We start from the raw sequence: 20,656 nt of genomic DNA on the forward strand, positions 1-20,656 counted from the left end.
TGCAGGACTAGGTATCTGAGTGAGGATCTAAATAAAGCTTACAGGGGGTCCGGATGGTCCAGGCGGTCCTTTGCTGTCCTGGGAACATGTGCAGGAATGAGGCAGTGACGGACACTGCTCCTCCACACGCTGGGAAGACACAAGGAAGACAGTGAGAGTGGGCAGGAAAAAAAGAACATCATTATTTTGGAAGAAAATATGGCAGACAACTGAGGATGGCTGAGCTGTTGGTCATCTGGGAGAGACTCAGCACCCCTACATCAATAGAAGCCAAAAGAGGTAGTCGGAGCACCTCTTCCCTATGTGAGGTATTAAGAGCATGAACGTCTTGGGGGAGGCCACCGGCAGACACAGAACATATGTGTCTTGATTGACCTGGACCACTTCTGTGTGCCCCCAGAAGAGCTGCAGAGAGAGAGGTCTGGGTCTCTGAGCTCTGTCCCTGCAACACACCCGTCAGTCACTGGTGCTTGTACTAAATAGCACCTCAAGAAAAAAGGTTAACTGAAATCTTTCACAAATGTCAGCCAACTGCTCTTCACTGGCAACTGTAGTTTATATTCAAAGAATTTAGAATCAGGGTGACACAAGTGCTTCCGTGCTCTGAACTACATTACATAGCTTTAATTTGAATCCTCTAAATAGCAGTGACCCATTTTCACTTGCTCATTCTGTTCTTTGTCATCAGCTATTCTTCCTATCCACAGGCTCCAGATGATGACACAGACATTAATCCTTACAACAAACCTCAGACAGATAAGGCACTGAATGGTCACTAAAATGGTGGTCATGTGGGTAAATCTTGTTCAGAGCTGGGGTGGTTGGTTCACTGTCACATGTGTTTGTGGGACTCACCAAGGCTGGTAGCTCGCAGCACTTGTCTCTGCTGGCCCACGACGTACTGCAGATGATATCAAACATCTGGAGCTGGAACTAGAAACACAGACGCTTCAGTTCCACCACACTGCAAATCAGACGCACCAAACAATCCCAACGAATGTAAAAATCTGGCATCATGGGAGCAAGATGAAATGAAGTTCTCACTTGGTGCTTTATTCATAAAAAAAAACAAAACCGTGCTACAGCAGACAGACGAACATGATTCCAGGAGAATGGAGCTTCATCAGATGCACTTAATCGTGATTTCTTAAAACATTCGTTCTGATCTCTTCCACATTCACTTCTAAATGTGGCACACTCGTGGTTGCAGCTTGTGAGCCACAACTGTGTTTTTGTGAGAGAAGTTTCAACAAAACAGACTTGCTAAACAGAAGGCAGCATAACATTCAACATTTATTTTTCCACTTCAATGAGACATGAGCCGACTACATTCATGTCTCTGGGCATGTTTATACATGCGCAAGTGGATACTCTCTATTCTTAGCATGTAGTTGTCTAATCCTAATTTGTCTGTAAAGCACTTTGTGAACATCATTCTGACCGGTGACAAGCTGGAGAGTAATGAAGTACATTAGGCTCCATTAAGGCCTTCACAAGCGGTGTTTTACTGTAGTATATTTGTGCCTAGTCCTAAGAGGGCCACAGTATGAGTAGTACAGCAGTTTTACTTACACCTGAGTTGATTTTTGTTCCCTTGTTTAGTCTAAGATTTCCATGTTTATGATCCACCTCTGTTGTGAGCTGATGTCTTAAATAGATTCCCTCATATTCGTATATTATAAGTGCATGCTATGGGCACTCAGTAATTCTTTTGTGTACTGTGGTACTGGTTAGATGCAATATCAAAATGTGACTTGCTGTGGTAATTTTGGATATTTATGTTTGCCATCTCCTTGTAATGGCTTTCACACAGCTCAGATCAATCATTTCAATAATTGTGCATAGAACAATAACAACAAAAGGAATGAAGGTAATTTGAATAAAACACCAAGGAGCCTGTGAATCACAGTGGGAACAAGCCGCAAACAGCAATCATTTCATAAATCATTGTTATCACACCGCTCCTTTTGGTTGAAGTCAAGGTCATCCGGAATTGAAGATGGTGGACTGTGGATACAATAGCAGGACTAACCGGAGCAGAATTATCTCGTCTCCCTCTGGAGCGCTGCAAGCGACCCAGGATCTCCACGCCATCTGTGGTGATGTTTCCGGCGGCACTGATGGCCTTCTCTCCAACCACGGCGCAGTCCAACACCACCTTCACAGACGTCTTGCTGACGGTCACGTGGAGCTAAAACACACATAAAATATCTGGCCTTTATTTTGCCCAAATATATTTTCCTCCATGGAGGAGGATGTGAGTGGACACCCCGCATGAATCCACTCAGAGTTATGAACCTTCAAGTTCAGTGGGTCACATGATTAATGAGCTCATCCTTGAGCAGAACTTAATGAAGCAGACGGTGACCACCTGCATATTTCAACGTGAGATTAAGTCCTCTCCCCTTTTTGGATGGTCTGAGGACTGAGTCGTGAACACACCAGTTATTATTTTCTCTAACAATTCTGTTGAGTTTGTGAGCACTCTGAGCGTGTGGTGAACTTTAACGACATAAAATGATTAAAACTCACTGGTATTCTGTGACATTTAGCCACCGCACCTCAGACGATCGAACAACAACAAACCCAGGAGTGGAGTGTAAAAGCTTTGATCCCAAAGATCATGTCATACTTGACCCAAAGGATTCAGATACATTTCAACACTTCCTAGTCAGACAGAAGTACATCAGCGTTGGTTACAGCGACACAGGACTGACAATAATGATGCATCTCTGAATCAACTAGGGTGGGGTACGAGTTTAGTCCTTGGTCTCCAAGCGATGTATTTGCCTATTTTTGTCTGTGTATGTTATTTACATGCGGGTCATGTTTGTTTGGTGAATTTGTGTTTCTGTGGTGATCTCATGTGTCTTTGATCTGCCTGAGTATTAAGCATAATGGGGAATATGGAAGCCAATTTCCCAGAAGTGAAGGAATCCCATCTGTAAGCGAATGAGATCTGCGAGGTAAAAGCTTGTAATGTGACTTCTCCCCGGTGATGTTTGCTCTCGCTCCATTATCACAGTTAGCATCAGAGAACACTGGGCAGAAATCTTTTGGATGATGTAAATGTTGCTCTGAGTCTTGAAACGGTTTTGTTTTTACTTTATAACTAAACACATTTGCAGCATTCTGCAGCTGATGAGTCCATAGTTAAACACCAATGGACACCCAAATAAACAAGAAGAGAGGAAAGTGCGTTATTACTGTTAGCGTCTGTCACAACACAACGAGCTGATAGGTACATTTCATTTGTTGGCACAGAATGATGAATGACGTTGTTTTCCCAAACGTCCACTGAGCCTCATGACATAAATCAAGTGGCAGCTATTGACGTAACATTTAATAGTAAATAGCTAATACATCCATTAAAGTGTCGGCCCTAATGTGGATCTGTCACAGAGACAAAACACGAACAAGAGGAGGGAAGGGAGTTTAAAGCCAAAGACGGATGGTTTCTCACATGGTCTCCAGGCTAGACACTGTTGTCTGTGACGGGTTTGGACTCTGGTATAAAGATGTTTTAGAAAAATGCAAGTGAGACTTCATTTACTTGCTCTAACAAGGGTCTTGGATGAAGTTCTCTGTCCATCAGTTAATCAGTGTGATGGAGACAGGAAATATTTTGGAGGTAACAACTCCATTATTGTTATACGAAGGGTCTCTTCATGGGTGAAGAGGACTGAACATTCCGCTTCTTCAGACCAATTTCAGGTCATGACCAGAGGCCCAGATCGTCTGGTCACTCTCTCAGGGATGAAGAGAGGAGCTTGTCCATCAAGGAGGGACTGTGAGAAGTGACACAGGTTCCAATCCCTGGCAAGGCCCTCGGTTGGCTCCAGGACAAATTAAAGAGGCCATGTCTTTGGTTACCCTCGGAACTGGTCAAGGTTTCAGGTACGATGGGGGCCTCTACACCATGGCAACTTTGGACAGACTGATAGTTACCAGACTCAGCACACAACCTGGTATGAAACAAATGATCATAAAACAGGACGGAAGTCACAGAGCTGAATCAAGCCAGTGCAGGGAGGAAACGTGGGATCAGCAGTTCCCACTCACCCCGGCTACTTTACTCACAAATTTAGACGTCTCTCCAATACAGTGACACAGTTGCAATTACATTGTTATGCAAGCGTTTGAACAGAGATAATGTTGGCTGAGGGGGTGAAGCTGCATATTTCTGCTGACAGGGCACTTTTTTGGCGCCTATTAGGAATGGGAATGTAATTACTTTTTTATGGATTTTGTGCATAAATGTTCACTTTGCTTTTTTTAATGGGAACGGTGAGTTTAAAGCTATATTTGTTCAGCATTTCTTGACTGGCGATACCCAAATGATTTTAGTTGACAAACCACAGCACTATATATTAATGTCCATTATCTAAGGCTGAAATGTCACTACATCACTGCACTGTCATTCCCTCAACGACTATTTATATTAGACGGAAGAAGAAATAAATCCCACCTTGACTTTACTAGATCAAGTGTATGTTTCACCAGGAGGTAGGAGGTATTTTTATGTTGCACACAGAGAGCTTCAACTTCATTTATAATGGCTGCCACTTAATCACAGTGGGAGATAGAAAACAGCGATGATATACCATGGAAAACTGCGTGAGAAAGGAGACAGAGAAATCACAGATTGGGAGGAGTAAAGGCAGATATTGTCGGTGGAGGGCACAGGGTGTCAGGCTTGATGCACTGCTCAGCCAATTCTGCTTTGTGCAAGCAGGACCTTATACTGGGATGACCCATGCACTTCTCTGTTGGGAACGTTGGGGTCCACCGGATCGGACAGAGGCAGACAGACTTCTGTTACTGCTGTTACTTTAGAACAAATGTGGGATCCTATGGAATTATGGTGTAGTCTGGACACATGGCAGTTCTGCTATCATTTCAGTCATGACTAATAAAAGCTACACATTTTGCATTGTACTTCTTTATACAGTTTTATTTGTATTTAACATTTTATCATTTTCCATGATAGTTTTCATGGTGTGTTCTGTCTGCATGTCATCTTTGACTGGGGAGGCAGGGGACACCTTGGACAGCCAACAACTCAATCACAAGTCACCATTTAACCTCAGGTTGTGTTTGGATGTTGGGAGGAAACCAGAGTTCCTGGAAGAGGAGCATACTGAAAGGGCCGTGGTTTACTTGAAACTGTGTTCTCCTCGCTATGATTGCAGCAACAACAAAGACACGCCACTATCACTATTCTAGAAGAAGCAAGTCTGCAGTGACAGAGAAACAGTTTATGTGTGAAGGATTGGAGAAACAGGAGGGTAAAACTACTGCCAACAAGCACACTCACAGTCAGACGCATTTCTGCTCCCTGTTTCTAATCTCTCTCTTGAGTTGTCCCTAGAATTGCTGTGTCAAGTGACAGAACCAGCCTGGTGTTGTGATCTACTTCATGTAGCAGCTCGTACACAAACACACTTCTTATCTACCCCTCATCCTGTCACAGCTCAGACTAACTCTCCCTTTGACCAGACAGTCTTCAGCATCTGCTTCCTGTCAACATTGTCACGGCTTCCTCGGATATAATCTGACGGGACAAAGACATGGACGAACGCGTACGACAACAGCGGGATATTCAGGCAATGCTCAGGGCATTTTGAAGCAGACAAAAAAATGACACATCCTTTATGATTATACTTTGCTCAATATTTCTTTCCCTTAAGCTGAGACTTGCTCTGCAACTCCAGGGGGACTCTGCTGTCGTCTCTTCATAGCACACCACTGATACATCAAGCTGGAGCAGTGAGGCCTCCAGCTCTTTTTCAGGTGTTTGACATCCTGAAACTCTATTTTAAGAAGTTTTAGACTTAAGACCAGAAGTTTTGTTAAATCCAAGAGCTCTGTATTTGTCAACAGAAGACCAAGGAAGGAAAAGCCCAGCCCACGGCACCAACAGTGCATCAGAGGGAATTTGAACTACAGTTGTGATTTCTTTTGCATCACATGCCCATCGTTGGAGGTGGATGGGGGCCAGCGTCCCCCACAAGTGCAACAGGCGTCCAGCACAATAGGAGGCAATAATTTAATCAGTGTACATTGGTGATTCAAGACTGGCGGGGAAAGCTCCCGAAACTGAAGAGGGAAGAAAAACACTTCTTTTCACACCAAAATAATTTACTCCCTGATGAGGAGATTTAGATGAGAAGCCTGGTCTCATGAGACACAGGGGTGCTTACACTTCACTGGCTTGAGAGCTACTTTCAGCACAGCAATTGCAGGGAAATGAATTCAGTAAAATAACTTAATTAAAAAGAATTTAATTAGAAAAAAAGTGTTTCCAAAATCAGTAAAAACAGGAAGAGGTTGCTGCAAATTCAGTCTCTTCTCTATTTTTCAGACTGCTTTCTAAATTGCGGATCATAATTAAATCCGCTAGATTTCAGATGATATCATTCATATTCAGTGTTGCTACATTCATGCACCTGCTATAGTTAAAGCGCCAGGTTGGTCAATTATTGTGGTCAGACTATTTCAATATGTGAAAGAAAGAACATGCAGTGCGAGCTTACACTTCTGCTTCAAGAGGAGTTGAAGCAAAACTGATGACTGATGGTTTAAAGGATGAACATGTACATTTCAAGACTTTCAGGAGACCGACTCAGCAACACTCATCATGTTATTGAGATAATTTGATGGCCACAGCAATCAGTGGCACTGTTATATTAATGTGAATCATTAATATAATATAATGAGGGCCACAGGCCGAGCGACAGTCGGCAGGTTAGCTGCAGCGCAGGAGCTGGAGCATTATTTCCTTCTCACTTAATGAATTATTCAAATGTCACAGTGGCTGCAAGTCCAGGATCCACAGAAATTACTTGGCGATGAGAAGATGACGACTGATTCCGAGGTGACTAAAAACTGGTGTTTCACAGTATGAAATAAGGATTAAGGAAATTGGACAGGACTGAGCCAATTTGCATATCCAATAGCAGTAAGGACAGCACCGGACAGCCGGATCAGGCTGCAGTTTTGGAATAAGAAAGCACAACACTCAAGAATATTTGACTCTGTGAGAGCTTGGAATGCATGTTGTCTGCTGATAGGGAAATGCTGGGACCACTGTGTTTTGATTTTAGGGAGGAAAGATGGTTTGAAGGTGTGGAGAGGAGAGCCAGTGTTGGAGAAGTAGATACCAGAAAAACCCATCCTCGGCAATAAGGACCCAATGAAGAAAGAGCAGCGCTTGCATCATTCAGTATGGGACGGCGCCCGCTGCACAAAAGCCCTCTAGTCATTTTACATTCAGTTCTCTGGAGTGGAGCAGGGAACAGACTGTGCCACCCCGCAGTGGTTCTGGATTGGAGCCAGCAGTGATGGAAACGACAGTACCATCAGGGGGGAGTTGTCACGGAGGTGGGTTGCAAGTTTCCATCATCAGCAAATCAGATGTCTTAAATTTGCAGCTCCACACCCAGGAAAGGTGGAGCAGGGAAAACGATTTTGATTGCCACTTCAGTAGCCTCACTTCGTTTTGCCATTCAAAAATAGTGGACCACCTTACCTTGTGGAAACTGCCGTGGAAGATCTTCTGGATTTTGGGTCCATCAAAAGAGACGGTCTGAAATTCTCCTTTGTAGTCATGATTGAAGAAATTCAGAGTCTTTTCTGAGTCTGCAAGGAAGACGTAGTAAAAAAAATCATTGTTCATGAAAAACAAACATTTAAGTTGTTTTTGAAGTATGGTTTGATGTTTTCGAGGAGGAAATATCATGACTGTGAAGATTTTTGGAATCTATTTTTGTGAAATTAAACTGTTCACAATACACAAACACATTATCTGTTCATATCTACATCCTGTCCAAAACTAATTTCATTTTCCTTTACTGAAGAAACATTATTTTCTGAGAGTAGAAGAAAATAGTTTCCTCCAACAAGGTTTTCAAATATTGTCCTCCAGCTATGCCTGCGAATCCCAGACTCAAACCCAGCCAGTAATATCTCTGCAGTGGGAGAGGGGTCTGCTCTGATTCTCCCACAAGTGTTGAAATATTGCACAATATTGATGCTGGAAGCAAACTCTCACTGTGAACTCAAGTCACAGTAGATTGTGTTTTCCCAGTCTGAGGGCAGTTCTGCAGCTCACACAAGGTGTCTTGATTTTCAAATCCAGATTTCACTTTAATGAGGCCATGTATAACAGTTATGACTTATTATCACTTATTATTATAACGAAGGTGACTCTCCAAAATCCATGCTGCTCTTCACCAAAAAACCCTCACACATATCAATTCTTCATGAGACCCACAGCCTCATCCTTCAGGGTGTTAAGATCAGAATATGCAACAAGTTGCCATCCAGCAGAGACGTATCAAAAGTATTTTATTTTCAGGTTGCAGGACAAAAAACAGAGGGAGAAAGAAGAAATGAAACTCACTGTCCAGAATCAGTCCAACCAACGGCACATTGTGTTTGCTGAGGATTTCCCACAATGCAAATGGCTCCTGTGGAGTCTCAGAAAGCAGGCGCAGCATCATGGATATGGTGTAGTCGGAGGGCAAACCTTCTGGATGGAGATACCTGATCCATACAAAAACACACAAACACACATGGATCTGAGTCAGCGTTGCCCTTCAGGCCATTCCCCACCAAGCGCGGTACTCAAAGTTCCAAAGTTTCTTTCTCTGTTCTTCTCCGCGGCTGACTTTGAATGACATTCTTTTTGATCAGAGAACATTGCTTTGTTTGTGTGGCTGCCCCTGGGCCATCCAGGTTCAAAACCGTCCGTCTCCAACTTCTCAGAGCTTCTGCCAACGTCACTTTTCAAACTCTGAACTGATCACAGTGAAGGAGGTGAAGGTTGGAGATGGTTGGTGAGATGAAAAAGAGCAATTCAAAAAGCTTCAAAACAAAGGTAGGAATGACATTAACCTTCTTTTTTATGTTAATATATTCCACTTCAAGAATCTCCAGATAAAAGATTCCTGGAATTTAAAGCACAAAGCTTGAACTGAACATGCTGCCGCAGTGTCAAGTGGCAGACAGGAAAATCCTCTTTCACTCAGGAAGCTTGTTAAAATAGAAGCAGCTAATTTGGATAAGAAAGCATGGATGCACATACGATTTTACAGAAGCTACAAAATCTCATTATCTTACACTCTTACAGACACTAAATATCTACTTTGAATGGCTTGTTAACAAATGTCATCAAAAAGACGTAATTCAGAGGAAGCTTGATTTGAGATTCAAAACTTGTTGAGGGTGCACTGAGCTTCAGTTGTTGCAGTGTACTGTCAGATGTGGAATGGAAGGTCGGACTGCATACTACCAGCTGCCCATTATTATGAAACACTTTCATATGTGCAATTATGGATCAGACTGAATTTGGATTTTTGATTCAACGATTAAGACAGACGCCAAGCTGAGACCAGCCAGGCTCGTCACCAGCAAACCGCAGCTTCACACGGCTTTTCTTGGCTCTGTCAGTACAGAACTGGACGGAGTTTCATGCTGAGAGGAACCCAGGATCTCAATGGGAAACTCTTCTTTAGAAAGCCAGGACAGGAAAGAGTCAAGGCTCAGCGGTGACTACATTATCCTCAGCGTTACGGAGACGTCGTCTGATTGGCCAGTGCAGAGCAGAGAGGATGAACCACTCCACAGGTGGAACACATAATACCAGCATTACAAGGAAAAGAGGTTGGCGGCAGGCTGAATTGAGCGCCCTTGTTCAAACCTTTAATAACATCTTCAAACAACTTGATACTGTGTGGATTCACTCTCAAATACAGGATCATGGTTCCTGAGCCATCACTGGTGACGTGAACGGTGCACGCAACAGAGACGTGGAATTCTCTCGGTGGTTTGTCGAAACGTCTGCAGCTCAGAGCACACAGCCGGCGCTAAACTCAAAGACTTCTCTTCGGTTCTGATCACTGACTGACACTCTGACGAAGACAGCTTTAACTCAGATATGAGGTGAATAACCTGTGACTAAAGAGCACTGCCTGAAAGCTGTTTAGCAAGATGTGTCCCCATTTTTAGCATATTTAGCACCTCGATTCCTTGACGCTCCACAGAGGTGTGGAAGCATTACTCGTCACTTCAATTCATCTGTTTGTCTTTCTTTGTCAGGAGCCACTTGTGAAACACTTGAACAAGCAACTGCATATAACTCACATCACAGTTGCCCTAATTTGCATGCTAATATTGATCGGAAAGCTCGGCTTGATCCGTATTCATGGCACGGCTCACAGGCTCTTGATGCATTTGAAGAAGCCATTTGATCAATGAGTCTTGGCGGCTGTCTCCATCAACAGGTTTTGATTTGAGGGAAAGAACATCAATAATTTCATTGTTTATCTTCAAATCAAAAGTGCACACATGGTGCCATGGCAGATCTAAACATTAACATAATTATTCCTGGCGTGACTCACTTGGTGGGCTGTGACACCAGAGCATCCCGGTGCAGCCTGTAGCAGGGGTAGCTGTTGAACGAGCCTGGCTCCAGAGACACTCCCGGGATCATGCTGTACTCTTTCTCCACAAGCCCAAACTTCTCCATCATCCGAAAACCTGCCGAGAAGCATTATCTAAATCCGACACTAATAAATATGAAATATAACACACTTTTTTTTTACCTGCCATTGTGTAGCCGCTCATTAAAACAGACGGACAAGCTGCAAAAGAACGTTTCAATAAGTCTTGGTCATTTAATCGCTCCTTTTCAATACCGTTTTCATATTACTCACTGGCAGTCGCAGCTTCACAGACAAAGGTGATGAGCTGCTCCTCTATTTTCTTCACAGCATCTAGATCATCTACAAAGAACACATGACGGTCGCTGGGCTTGCTGGCTATGTTCACCAGTTCACCATAATCTGCGTCGGCGAATCCGATGGCAAAGATGACGTAGCCTGGAGAGGGGATTCAACGATGAGACACACCACTCCTCATGCAGTATAGTAAATGACTCACCCTCCATTTGCATTTCCTTGGACACTTTGTTGACATCATCTTGTGATCGACCATCAGTCAGAACCACGAGAACTTTGGGGACGCCTCGCCTGGCTCCAGCGTCTTGAGTAAAGATCGACTCCTGCACATGCTTGATCGCCCGACCTGATCAAAACGTTGACTATAAGAGTGTTGATAATAAAATAAATATCAAGCATTGACCAAAATGGGAAGGAATGGAAAGTGGATGCATGTTGGATCAACAGGAGGAAAAGTCTTGGTGAAGGAGGTCAATTTATGTGTTTTTGAGCTAATGACAGAGATGCTGAAGCTCGCATGGTCTGTGTTCGAAATGTTGGCCCCATGTGTGGTGGAGTCTCCTGCTGAAGGAGCAGGGGACTGGATATTACTCTGCATAAAGCACAATATACATATTATGGACTGTAATTAATGGCTCAAGAGCAGCAACACTTTGGAGAAACATTGATTTTTCTTAACATCTCTAACCAGGACCATAAAGTTATTACAATTTAATGTTCAGAAGAAACCTTTGTGCATCACCTTGAAAATGTCTCTTCCACCAACATTAATAATGTCTACTATTATTCATATTTGGTTCACAGCCTCATAAGAGCAAGAGGCCCACATGAGAAAAAGGGCTGGCCGTGATGACAGATGAGAGGAAATGGAAGGAAATGTCACAGGAAGGTATTAAAAGTTGCGGAACTTCTGGTGATGTGCAGGTTAGTGTGACCTACGAAAGGACTTCATCTGTCACCAGAATCTGTCTAGACACATTAAGGTTTCTGGCCCCGCCTCCAAGACTTTAAGTGGTTTGATCTTCCCATGTGGGACTGAAAAATGTGCCATTGTCCTTTGATAGCAGGTTTTAAGCAGAATCTAAAACAGAATCACAGCAGTTTCACAGTTTCCAGAGATGTTTTGTTACAGAAATGTTCTTTTTAATTTGAACAGCGGCATAATGTTCAGACATTATACAAGTTACTTCGTATTAGTGACTAAAACACGTGTAAAAGGCAAGGTTCTGGGGCCAAATATGGCCCATGACAGTTCATAATGTGGCCCACAAATCGAGAAGCAAATTTTAAGTACACTCAGTAGAAACCATATGTGGATAATAAGAGCAAGGCTAACACCTGATGATCTTAAACAGCAATGATGAAGCGCGGGTGGGTCAAACAAAGCCAGACAAGGGCCAAAACCTTTAACTTAGGCAGTGCTCTGCATTTTGGTGGACACCTAACAGCTATATAAAACGAGTTGGGCGGCCAGATTTGGCCCTTAGGTCCTGAGTCTGACACACGCGACATAGTCATCCTCCCAGCAGAACCCACCCCTTCTCTAAGCTTCTCAACACCGCCGTCAGCGGTGACAAATGAAAGTGAGCTCGACCCGTGTCGCTGTCAGATGATACATCTGTTTCTACAGTGTCCTCTGATCACGTTGGGTGAGATTGGAATTACCGCATCAAGTGAGGCGTGAAGAGAGAGAGTGGACATGAAGGTGTCAGGTCAGAGTGCAAACAAACAGAAGTATGCCAGTTACTAAAGGTTTAGTCTTCCACCATGTCCATGATCCATCTCTGTCTCTGTGTGCAGAGAGGCTGCCAAGAATGAGGTTACTGAGGGAAAAGCCAAATCAAAAACACGTTGTTTGCTCTGTTTCAGAGATATATTTTTAGACATTTCTGATTTATATTCATCCGTTAATTTAGGTGAAGCCTGGTTTGCCAGATGGTGAAAGCAGAGCAAGTGGATCAAGAAGTGGCAGCTGGTTATTTCCTTCTACTGATGGCACAATCACAACAATATTTTTTTTATGCTTGAGATTCAAATGGCACTAGAAATGTGAATATTCAGACAACGCTGATCGACTCGCCAGTGTTTTTAACATTTTGACTGACGTTCCCCAAGTTTCCTGAAATGAACATAAAATCATTCTATATTTCATATATATTCTGGATGATGACCATGAACAGACACTTCCTGAGTTTGTTTTCCTTTCTTTACTGATTGTAGACTCCGTGACTTAAGTGTTGATAGTATGCGGCGGGACCGACTAAACGAAGCTGAGAAGCATCAGCTGCAGCTTTTCCTTCCGAGAGAACTCATCAGCCGAGGCCCTCGAGGTGTGAATATTAACGTTCCAGAGGAAATATTCCCATTCAACACGACATAAAAGTGTGTCACTCAAATTTGAATCAGCATACAGCGGTGTCACGCACTATCAGGGATTACCACAATTATTCATGCCGAGTTCAAACCCCTCTCTCAGTCTCACACGCACACACACGCAACAGCTGAGCCCATGTGACGACTAGCGCACAGCTGCACTAACACAGCAAGTCAAATAAACACTATCAGAAAATACATTACCAAGACAAGAGCTATATTTCACCCACACTGAGTGAACGGTAGAGTTAACATGAAAAACGATTGATTTCTATGATTCAAATCCATGGTTGTCCATCCTGAAGATACACATTGTTTAGGGCTTCTATGTACACACAGCTCTTCATCCTATCATCCACTGATGCAGTTAACATTTCAACGAGAGATGTTTCTCTGCTCCTCACAGTGATAAAACCCTGCTCGTGCGACATGATGAGCATCTGTCAGCTGGGAGAACACCACTCATCAAACTGGAGTGGAGACCCACCCGGACAGTTCCAGTCCTCCAGAGATGGACTCTCATTGCATTGCTACATTATAATCAGCCTCCAAAACTTTGAACTGTTAAACGTGTTAAATCAGTCTGTGAAAACTTTGGTTACCTATTTTTATCCAATCATTGGGGAGACAATTCATCTGCTACCAAGATTCTCTGAGAACAATCAAAGCCCCAGAGAAGCTGCTGTGGAACTTTTAATGGGATTTGAGCTCCAAACTGCTTAAAGAGATATAAAATGGGGATTTGTTTTTAACCAGGTGAGAAACTCTCATTTCATTTTTCTTCCTGCTGTTCTGACCTGTCTTGGTGTTTCCTCCTTTGTATCGAATCTTCTGGATGGCTTCCAGCAGGGCTTCCTTGTTTCCATGGGAACTCAGCTGGAATTCTGTCCGAGCGTCGTCGCTGAACTGAACAATGGCCACCTGGAGAGTTGGAGGAAGTGGGATGAACTCATGAGATTATTCTGTGAGTAAAGCAAAGAATGGAAGTACTACACTTATTTTCCAGAGACTGCAGCTCATTAAGATACAAACTTAAATTAGGTGGCATATTCAGAATTCACACACTTGCATCCAACCTTAAACACTGACCAACATTATTATGTGCTTAGAAGTTACAGCTTCACCTTCATACAAATGTACCGCTTCCTTTTCATTATTCCATCTGCGCTTGGTCACCATGAACCGCGAGTCTGGTTGTCTTGAGATAACAACTACTTCACATGCAGAGCACATGCAAAACTAAGTGATGACTCACAACAAGGGTCCAAATAAGACACAGAGTTTTACACTAGTCTTAGTAGGTGGGTCAGTTTTGTTGTGCTTACAATTAGAACTGAGCTGAACGTTGAGTCATCTACTCAGATTCACAGCTCTTAACTGCATGCCTTGAGTTTGACACAGGGAATAGTCTATAGCTGTCCACACTGCAGCATCTGCTCTTCCTAAATGTTGACATGTGTGAGTGTGTCATCTCAGTGGGACACAGCTAAAGACGGTTTAATTCAGGACCACACTCTCAGCAGCAAGCTTTTGAGTATGGGGGGGCTCTGGATCTGGAGCCCATCCCAGCTTCATGGGTGAAGGCAGGGTACATTTGGGACAAGCTGCCAGAAACATCGACACTCGCATCTGTTGCAACATGCCATTTCTCCATGGAACCACCCCAGTTGACCCTAAAACCTGGTGTTATGTTATGTATTAACATTGGGCTGCTTTTCAAATTGTATTCATTTAAGGTCACCTAAATGGTCACAAAGCGTTGCTAATGAACACAAGTGTTTTCTTTTGATTATGTTTGAGTAAGTCTTTTAACAGGTGAGGGAGGGAAAATTACAGTATCATTTTACATACAAAGTCACAAAAACCGCCATGAAAACATACACATCCAAAGACTGGGATCTTGCAGAACATCAGTCCAATTGTGTTGTGTGGAGGAGTAGCTTCCATCATCATCAGGCTGCTGTTGTTGGCTGAGGCCGACACTTTCAACAGCCAACTTTCTCTTTACAGGTCCGCCAACTTTCTCACATTAGAGGGTTTTTGGCTCTTGGTGCGCTGAAGCCAGAGGGTTACGGGGCACAGTGAAGGTAGCAAACTGCTTAACTCACAATATTACACAAATGAAAGAAAAGCTCTATCTAGCACTTCCACAGTGTGACAAATGAACCAGTGGCGCTCTGCTGACACTGTGGAGGGGAACACACACAGACACTGGGAAGCTGCTGCCCCAAGAAACCTACTGCTATCAGTGATGGAGCTCAGACGAGGGGCAACGCTGAGGCACCGCAGAGAGTTAATCCACCTCTTAAATGGGTCATACATTACTAATACCCTCAAGGTGCTTCATCTATTTAGGATTTGTTCCAACTTAAATGGATCTTGACCCATTAGGACACCGCTGTTGGTGCCAAAAAAAGTGAAACATCAGCTCTGTGCGACTCTACACTCTACTAGTGCCTTTCTACAGCATCATAAAAGAAGCGACATACTTTAAAATGATAAGAACAGGATAAAACTAATCAACTCAACTAGACAGGGACACCACATCCCTCCACCATAACATTTCCATACAGACTGTGATTTCTTCACACAGTATCGGACAGTAGGTGGCAGTAACATTACAGCACATTCTGTAACTCCGTGAAGAAGGGTCCAGCAGCAGTGAATGGATGAGGAAACCTTTAAAACCTTGGTAAATCCATATTCTGTCTCAACAGCCACATGAAAGATTATTTATTGCAGTGTGTCAACTTCTGCCAGCATTTCCAAGTTGTGCAAGTGCATGGATTGTGCATACATTGTGGTAACATGCCTCACCTGGGTACCATCCGGTCCAACGAGATCCAAGGAGCCCATGGTACTGTGGAGGAAGTTGGTGATTTTCATGAAGTTGTCATCACCAATAGACCAGGAGCCATCCACCAGGAACGCCAAGTCAGCCTTGGCCTCTTTACACACTAGACAAACGGCGTGACAATTTGAAAAGCAATTCCTTGGCGAAATGAGGTCAACAGAGGACAAAAGCATTTTCTGCATTTTAATGAGCGACCTGATAAAGAAAGTAAATATGCCCGCGAGAAGCAAATACAAATCCCCTTCATCAAAGCAAACCTGACGCAAGCGCGTGTAGAAAATAATTTGGACATGCTGAATTGTAAAAGATGAAAGGCAAAGTTTCAATTTGATAACTCATTTCAAAAGGCACTGTACTGGGTAAGGCCAAAGCCGCTCATCTAAAGACAGGGTCCAGGAGAAACGTCTCACTTGGCATATGTGCTCAGCTACCGCTGAATATAAGCCTCATCGCTGGACGGAATGCAAATGTGGACTCTATTAGAAGACTTTTAACCCCAATTTGGGGTGCAGCGCTTCCTTTTGATCATTACAGCTGTTGGTCCCAGTTAGTGTCTCACCCACTTGCATGATTCAGACACTAGACACCACTAGGTTTTTGCGGCGAGCAGAAGTTTTAGTTTTCAGAAATCAGTACGATAAAAGGTCAGAGATTTTGACTAAACCCCAAAAGATGAAATCTGCAGGTGAGCAGGATCATGTCAGCGGAAGATGTGTGATCAGTAAATCAGTCATCCTCCCTCCTCACATCTGCCCTCTTCACGTCATCATCCGTGAACCTCATTGTTCATCTCATTCCTGGTAACTAACATGCGTGGTTCAACTCGGTCTCTCTCCCTGCCTCCCTGACTTTGTCCCCAAACTTCCTCTGATAGACTCATTTATAGTGTAGTCCTATCCAGTCTGTCCCAATGACAACCTCAGTATTATTTTGTTCCCATTAACTAGCATGTTTTCCAGAGATAATCCAACTAAATGTGCTGTAAACTCACCTTCTTTAGCAGGGGGGAGGGTGGGAGGAGGTTCTGTCGCTGGAGGTTCAGTCGGAGCTTGAGTAGGTGCTGGCACTGTTCACAAGGACAGAAGCGGCATCAGAGGTTCAATCACTTGTGAGGAATGAAGCATGTGTAAATGCATCGGTAAGTTAATAATGTCTATTATTACTGCACCACTGGTGAAAGCTTTTATAATGAGTTCATAATATCAGAGCCAAAGGTTGAAATCAATTTACATTCATGATTTAATGGATTCAGTTTTTTTTCAATAAATCAATAAAGGATTGGCTGCCTTGGAAATAAAAGGTGCCAAAGCTAGATGTGTACTGAATGTTTTCACTAATTGCTGATGTTTAGCATCAATTTTCGTATTAGTTCATTGAAAAGAAGATAGAAAAGAATGATGAAAAAACAGAGCAAACAATCTCTGAAACAAATGTAATCTAGATAAGTCGAAGGCATCCACAAGAGATAAAGTGAAAACTGATTGGCTTTTTTGGAGCGAGTGAGTGAGCAGAGTACAGATGAACGTACGTGTCATGTCAGTGACAGACACCGGAGGGCCTTCCATCTCCTGCATCTGGGTGTGAATGGTGATCTGGTACTGGCTGCTTGGAGTCAGGTCATAGAAGCATTGCCGTGAAGCTCCGCCTCCCACACTCACTTCCTGTCTCTGTCCATCTGCAGGTAACCAGAAGAAGGCAAGAAGATTTACAAGCTGTGGCAGCACTGGTAATAGATCCACAAAGGGACATGGACGAGGGACAAGAAATCTAAATTGAAAGATTGATAACAAGTTGCTTGAAGGGATGAAGCCGCTCAGGCACAAAGATAGCATTTGTTTATCTCCCGGCACAAACAAACACTGATTTTCCACCTCAACTTTGAAAGCAACATGCACCGATAACACAAACATATTTCTCCACCGCCCGTAAATCTGCTTCATCACAGGTTGCAGAAAAACATATTTTAAAATAGCGGGATAAACTAATCAAGAGGTGGGTTTTATTGATGAATAGCTCAGGTTGTTTGTTGGTGCCCGCAGGAGGTTTTCCAGCATCTGTTTGTGAAAAAGCAAGGAAAACGCAGCATCTGCTCTCTGAAGAGACGACAGGTGAACATTAACACACGTGAGCTAGTTAAATTGTTTCACCCACACATCACCTAATGAGATTCCTCCAATTAATTTTCTCACCCCACCTCCAGGATCATTACAGGGAAAACATGTTGAAAGGGCACACGCACCTGATACGCCATAAATCTGCAGTTAATGTTCATTATGGTTGTATTTCATTATGACGTGCCACTGTAATGGATGAAATATTATTTATGCAGCTGCGCTCTCATGCATCGGAGGAACACTGCCGCTGCTGGTTTCATTGGTCGCGGCTGTTTTTTTCCTGCTGTGAATGTCGAACTCTTGAGTTTATTCATTTTCTGGGGTCATTCATACAAAGCTGACTTGGGTTAATGAAGTTATCGTCATTTCAGTTTGGAATTTAATAAAAGTCATGAATTTGGAGTGTGAGCAAAAAATGTTCCACGAAAACCAGGATCTAACAAAGGACATCTTAAGAAAATATATTTTTTTAACTCAGGGAAAAGAATGTAGTTCTAACCACCAACTCTGAAATCACACTTCTTTACAACCCTGATGTGCTCCATGGTGTTTCGAACATGTACTTCAGATGGTTTCCCAACACAACATGAGCAGAATAACAAGCTTTAGCTCAAACACAATATACCTAACACAACATTTTTGTCTTGGAAAGAAATAGACTGAACTTTGGGGTGGAAACCGGATGCACAAGGGATAATAGCTTACCCAGTCACCCCACTAAATACCATACCTACGGCAGGATTTCTAATTTACAGTCGCCCAGCTGCGTTTTTGTCACATCTAGAAAGATCTAAGCTCTGAAAAGAACAAAAGTGCTGGTGCAGCAAAGAAGTAAATGGATACTTAATGCCGTAACTGGTGTGAGTGAGTTGGTAAGCAAACTTTATGAAGCTTTAAGAGCGCACTCACTGAGGGAAGACTGTATGGAGACTCTGTATAACGTGGCGTGCAGGAGAGGCTGCCACTGCACGCACATGCTGTTGGGGCGGACTTGGTAGGTCGCCAGTCCAGAGACGCCGAGGAACACTGCAGACGTAAAGAGAAAAATGAATTAGGTCCAATCCCATTTCCTGAAAGGAGACTATTTCTGCTTATTGAGGAGCACAGCTTTGACGAGAATCACGCATTCAAGAATCGAGGCGACTGCACTTTGGTTGAATAGTTACTATCGTATGATAGAGACTACGATGTTGCGGATTGAACAAAACACACGATACATGGTGTAGAGATTAAGAGGAAGTAAATGGGACTGTAAAAGATCTGGATCCAATTATAACTTCAACACAATCTGATTAACCCATTAACAACCACAAGTTGCTCCCCGGAGGCTGAAATCCATTTTAGTGTGGCAGTGGTGAAGCACAAGGCAGTCTGAAGTGGAGGGAAGACATAAACAGGACATTAAAAGCAAGATATTAAGACATTAAATTCACTAATTCAATTAACACCCACCATAATGGGTGTTGAGGTGAAACATAATTTGGAGTCAACATGGAAGAAACGAATGATAAAAGAAAACACTAAGCTAGTGCATAAATATGCTGAAAAAAAACATTGAGCGAGTGAGAGTATTTGTCCCAAAATGATCAGTGAGTGAGTGCAATCCTAAATTATGAAGCAAGTTTTAACATAAATATTATGGCCTACTGATAATAATCTTGGAACGCCAACATCGCTTTCAACCACAAAAAAAGTTTATCGGGCAAAGCAGCAACACCCCGCCGCTCCGTCGCCGTGCCGACTCACACTTTGGTCTTGTTAACAGAATGTGCTGATACTATTAAACAAAATTGGCTCATGTACCAGAGAATAAAGATTTTATGCGGAGGCCATATGGCTGTTCTTCTGTTTCCGAAATGATCCTGAATTATGCATATAGCAGCCCCATAATTCCTCTTCATAAGGAAACAAAGTTATCTGCACTGACATGGAGGCGACTCATTCATAACAGATAATGAATCTAATAAATGCACTTCTTCGTGATGTGACTTCATAGTCTTTTTGTTGGAGATGCTCTCCAGGGTGATTCTCAGAAGAGCATGCAAACAGAGTGAGATGGAGCCGCAACAGACAGACAAGAGAAATGTGTCTGTTAGTTAAGAAACAAAGCAACAACTTATTTATCACTTCAGACGACATTATTTCCTGCTGATGAATTGCAGTGTTTGCAGCCACAGACAAAATACATAAAACTCATTTTGGGGTAAACAAATGCATTTCTTAAAGCAAGCGTGAAGTAACTGATGCGTCACCTTCCACTGTCTAATATGGGTGATTTATTGGCGAGAGCAGGTCGGCCGGCTCTCATGACGAGGCTGCGGGGAAGCATCCAGGGGATGACGTGACGCTCCCTGTGCACCGGGATGACAAATGAGGGGACACTTCTCCAAAACACATCACAGCTCCCCTCCAGGAAGAGCATTGTTAAGTTCTATCTTCAGTAAACTATATGAGTCTCCAAAGGTGTGAGAGACCTCCCGAGATGTGATTTGCTCTTTTATCACTTCTGGGCAGAAGAGGAGGAAGACAATCAGTGAGCTTCATGGATCTGACTGAGGAGAACTCGAAGTGGA

At 43.1% G+C, this 20,656-nt stretch overlaps 1 protein-coding gene across 5 annotated transcripts in view; it reads right to left on the minus strand.

Annotated features, from left to right (window-relative positions):
- col14a1a (collagen, type XIV, alpha 1a) overlaps nucleotides 1-20,656 on the minus strand; it is an 87,675-nt gene that overhangs the window by 21,217 nt on the left and 45,802 nt on the right. For all 5 annotated transcript variants that reach the window (XM_053844222.1, XM_053844221.1, XM_053844225.1 and 2 more), the window contains 14 exons: nucleotides 18,993-19,109; nucleotides 17,498-17,644; nucleotides 16,961-17,035; nucleotides 15,933-16,072; nucleotides 13,913-14,036; nucleotides 10,945-11,088; nucleotides 10,719-10,883; nucleotides 10,608-10,646; nucleotides 10,404-10,542; nucleotides 8,405-8,547; nucleotides 7,532-7,641; nucleotides 2,033-2,191; nucleotides 856-933; nucleotides 43-129 (listed from right to left, as the gene is read on the minus strand). In XM_053844222.1, coding sequence (XP_053700197.1) covers nucleotides 43-129; nucleotides 856-933; nucleotides 2,033-2,191; nucleotides 7,532-7,641; nucleotides 8,405-8,547; nucleotides 10,404-10,542; nucleotides 10,608-10,646; nucleotides 10,719-10,883; nucleotides 10,945-11,088; nucleotides 13,913-14,036; nucleotides 15,933-16,072; nucleotides 16,961-17,035; nucleotides 17,498-17,644; nucleotides 18,993-19,109 — 1,667 coding nt within the window. The remainder of the gene's footprint in view (nucleotides 1-42; nucleotides 130-855; nucleotides 934-2,032; nucleotides 2,192-7,531; nucleotides 7,642-8,404; nucleotides 8,548-10,403; nucleotides 10,543-10,607; nucleotides 10,647-10,718; nucleotides 10,884-10,944; nucleotides 11,089-13,912; nucleotides 14,037-15,932; nucleotides 16,073-16,960; nucleotides 17,036-17,497; nucleotides 17,645-18,992; nucleotides 19,110-20,656) is intronic.

This window comes from Synchiropus splendidus, chromosome 15 (assembly GCF_027744825.2).
Source record: "Synchiropus splendidus isolate RoL2022-P1 chromosome 15, RoL_Sspl_1.0, whole genome shotgun sequence".
NCBI classification, from domain to species: Eukaryota; Metazoa; Chordata; class Actinopteri; order Syngnathiformes; family Callionymidae; genus Synchiropus; species Synchiropus splendidus.